This window comes from Morone saxatilis, unplaced genomic scaffold, assembly GCF_004916995.1.
Source record: "Morone saxatilis isolate NCDOM2014 unplaced genomic scaffold, NCSU_SB_2.0 Contig24, whole genome shotgun sequence".
NCBI lineage: Eukaryota > Metazoa > Chordata > Actinopteri > Moronidae > Morone > Morone saxatilis.
The window spans coordinates 3,909,804-3,914,005 of NW_023339807.1; the positions used below are offsets into that span (position 1 = coordinate 3,909,804).

General features: G+C 40.1%; 1 protein-coding gene across 3 annotated transcripts in view; it reads right to left on the reverse strand.

Moving 5' to 3' along the window:
* The window catches only part of LOC118336017 (vacuolar protein sorting-associated protein 13B-like), a 313,914-nt gene that overhangs the window by 5,456 nt on the left and 304,256 nt on the right, over positions 1-4,202 (reverse strand). For all 3 annotated transcript variants that reach the window (XM_035672549.1, XM_035672551.1, XM_035672550.1), the window contains 3 exons: positions 3,006-3,182; positions 2,296-2,466; positions 735-911 (listed from right to left, as the gene is read on the reverse strand). In XM_035672549.1, coding sequence (XP_035528442.1) covers positions 735-911; positions 2,296-2,466; positions 3,006-3,182 — 525 coding nt within the window. The remainder of the gene's footprint in view (positions 1-734; positions 912-2,295; positions 2,467-3,005; positions 3,183-4,202) is intronic.

Consider the following 4,202-nt stretch of genomic DNA (forward strand, 5'->3'; position numbering starts at 1 on the left):
TGTGTGTGTGTGTGTAGTTCTCTCCTGGGTCCTGCACTACTGAAGGCCCAGCCTAATAAACACTTGGCTTCTGGCTGAAGCCGAGAGGAGAGAAAGGGAGAGATTGTCAATCCACTGATGGATTTATGATTTTCCTGACACACCAACTTTAATTCATATATGTGTTTATAAGAATATTGTTGCCTAAGGCTCCCTGGAAAGTTGTACATAAGACCTATTTGTTGAGTTGTGTTAAACTTGAGACCTTGCTGCACGGCCAAAATCTCTCTTTACACTTCAGTTTACGGCTGTGTGGCAGTGATAATGGGCTCTACAGGCTACATTTTTCCTTTTTTTGCAAATGTAATTTAAATGGCTTTAGGTTAAATTAACAAAACCATTTCAATGTAACGTTTCCCCACAAAACGATGGAGCTTGTTGCCAGACATGACAACATAAAAAAGCTATTAGCTTTCAATGATCCTACAAGTTCAGTTGGTATCCAAAAGGGATTAGTCATGTCTAAGAATTATGCTCTAATTATGCTTTGATTTCCCTGTGTTTTATGTGTTTGTGAACTACAGGACAAGTAAGGACGCTATTATATTAAACAAAATTAATCAAGCTGTAATGACCAGCACTTCATTTACCCCCCAACAAAAAGCCCTGCAACACAGCTTCTGAAACAGCCCCAAAAGCAAAATACATGCTGAATAAATTCAGCATGTCACTCTACTGAACTGTCCTGAACTCACCGTATCCAGTCTGGGACACCAGTTCAGCTGCTCCTCCGATGGGCTTGGTGAAAACCCCCACAATGCCTTTCCCCACTCCAGAGATGACCCCTTTGGCCTTGCTACCAGCTGAGCTCTGCATCTCCCAGTTCCTCTGGAAGTTCTGCATTGGCTGGTCCACGATGCCTGCGATTGCTCCTGAAAGAACAAGCAAAGATTTGTGGTTATTTATTGTGCTTTTAAATAACTACTGAATGAAAGACTTAAAATGGCAAAATACAGGATGGAGACAGAATTCAAGACATCTTTTGTAGAAAAAAAAAGGGGCAAACCCTCTCAGAGATCTAGCTTTAGTGAGACATGGGAAACAGAATCCAGCGTCATAAATGGGACTCGCAGGAATTCAGAAATGCTTCTGCCCTTCAGGAAATATCTGTATGACACAGATTTTGTGATCGACAGCGCATCTCAGGAATTATAATCCACTGTAAACCAGAGCGCTGCGAGCAGCTGTTTGGTTTCAATGACGATATGCTCTGTGTGTCTTTGAGTCTGATTTGAGACAGACTTGGGTTTTACTGCCCTCTGGGTGTTTATTGAGTCCCTGCTGTGCTGTCTCCACTGCTCGCTCTCAGAGCTCTCTGTAATTGTGCTCACCACAGTGTGTGCGCCTCTTTGACTTAATGCCAGTGGACAGCAGATTAAATGTGTGTGGGCAGAGCAGGTTTCCATACGTATCGAGTGATATGTATGGGAAGAGCGGTCCTATATCGGGCTTGATGATGGAAAGTAATAAAACAAAAAAACAAAAGTAATTTATTGTTAATTTTGAACCCAACAGTATTTTTTGGGATTGTTTTATTACTTGTAGTGATTATGTTCGCTGGAATCCAAATTTTAGGATTGCAACATTTTGTTTTCCAAATATCTGGATAACTTACTACCATGTGACTGAAAACAACATTATATTGACATGGACTGATTCTGTCATATATGCCATTTCTCATCTAAAACCACTTATTTTGTGTTATTCAGGGTGTCTACTGGGTCTAAAAGTCTAAAATCCAATAATGGGAATTTTAGACCATAAAATGTCTTAAATATATTATACTTCATATATTTTGACAGGTCTTAAATACTGATTATATTAATTAAATTGGGATTACTTGGACAAAGTGGAATTTTTCAGTCTTGCTTTTAAATGTTTTTTGGGAAAAGTCTGTACTGATCATGCTGGAACAACTACAAAACGAAACAGTCATGGAACCAATAGCGATTTTTCTTCATATCCTTCATACTTTTTTTTGCCAGTATAGAAAATGAAACAGGTTTTAAATGCATTCATAATGGTCTTAAAAAGTCTTAAATTCAACCTGTTGAAACCTGCAGAAACTTCAGAAGATTCCTTATAGTGTGGGGTAAATAAGTGAGCTGGAGGACCAGGAATAGATTTGGACAACTCAACTAAATGTCTTTGTCTCTGACAAAAATATTCTCACAAAGTGCTGCTGTATTCCTGATAAGAATGTTGCAAAGCCTCAAGTGTAAAAAATAATGATTACACAAGTGTGTGTCCACGTACCTAACAAGCTAATGCCGAGTCGTGACAGCCCCTGCCTCAGCCCGTCCCCGAGGCTCTCTGGTAGCTGCCGTCTCCACTCCTCCTGCCTGGTGTAGTGCTCCTCATCCAGAGACAGACGGTCCATGTTCCTGGCCAGGCTTGTTGCCAAGTTGGTGATGGACGTCAGCGTGCCTAAACACAAATGTGACATGTTCAGACTCAATGTTCGATGTTTGCAGTGACATTATGAACGCTGCCGGTAAGTGGAGACGGGTGGTGAAGGTCATTATAAATGAATAATATATTATTATATTATAATTAATCAAATAAATTAATTAATCATTCCAAGATTAAAACAGGGACATTCTCTGAAGAGAAATACATCATGCTCAAAATGTATTTATTTGAAGGATTAATGAAGTTTCTTGTTTAAAGATACTCTGACACCTCTGCACACCAGGGGACTGACAAATATTTTGGTATACAGTAAGTAAGTTTGACTTTCTTTACAGATAAGTTATGTCCTGTCAGCCATTTCTGCCAAAAACTGTTCACACAGCTCAAAGCTTATTCAATAAATGTTGTGCTACTGCGTGATGACAACCTGAATACAAACAGTGTTTATCAGATAATGTATGTGTGAGATATAAATCAAGCTTTTACACAATATTTTTACCACAAATACAAATGTGTGATAAAATGAAGAAAAACACTATGAACATCTGTGATACCTTTGGAGATGTGCTTGACGAAGGAGGTGGTCCCTCTGGACACCCCGCTGACGAAGGCTCCAGGCCCGCGGGTCAGGCCCTCATACGGCAGCCGGAAGAAGTCGGACACGCCGTTTCCAATGCTCCGCACCAGGCTGGCGGGGCTGCCCAGGATCTCCAAAGATCCCACCACCCAACCTGAGACAAGTCAAATAACACTATCATTGTAATTCTTCATGTACCGTGTGTAATCAGTGTAGTGCTGGGAGATTTGGCTCCTACTCATTCATGTGTACTGTCAGAAATGCATATAAATGAAACGTATATACATTTTTCTTTTCATGATGAGCAGGCAGTAGGAGGTTCAATCTCCATCTCCTCTGTGCTAGAGATGCTAACCAGACTTCTTTCTGTTTGTTTCTGGAGTGACTTTTCTCTTTCAGTTTAGCTTTACAAGAAAAACTTGGACGGGAAGCAAATATTTAAATAAATAAACTTGAACTATATTATTTTTGGAGGGAGCCACGGTGGTGTTACAACATACAGAACATAGTGTATAATCCCACAGTCATTTTTTAGACTGCTAAAATTAGTTTTGTATTCAACAGAATTAAAAAAAAAACATCTGGAACACCTGCTCTTAGAAGGATCATTCCACATATAAGCCCTTCGAGTAAACTTACTTTCACTGTCCTCTGCTTGCCAAAAGCAGTTTAGAGTGAGAGGCTCTTCCAATCTAAACATTTTACAGAATAACTCACAAAATGTTCTTACATCATAATGTTTAGCAGTGTGTTAATTCAATCAGAATTCTTCTCAAACACATTCACATATACACTTGTGAACACAGGCATACACACTCCTGCATGAAATCATACATGTGCCACAGTGAGATTTACAGCCTCCTACTATCTCACCTCTCTCATTCAACCATAGAGTCCCCTTCAGATGGCACGGCTCATTGATATTTATGCACTGACAATTGCATCACAAAAATCAAATAGCCATTTCTCAAGACGCCAGACCCCGCTCTGCTCTTATTCTCCGTCAATTTGCACTTGAGTGATGGACTCTAATGGTAGGAAACCAACTCCAGTGGGGCCTAGTGGTCGTTTGCTTCACATGCTCTCCCAGTTGTGGTTTTGGTAAAGCATAAAGTCCTGACAGGAGCTGATGTTTACAGGGCTGAGTCATGCTTTAAAACACACACACACACAC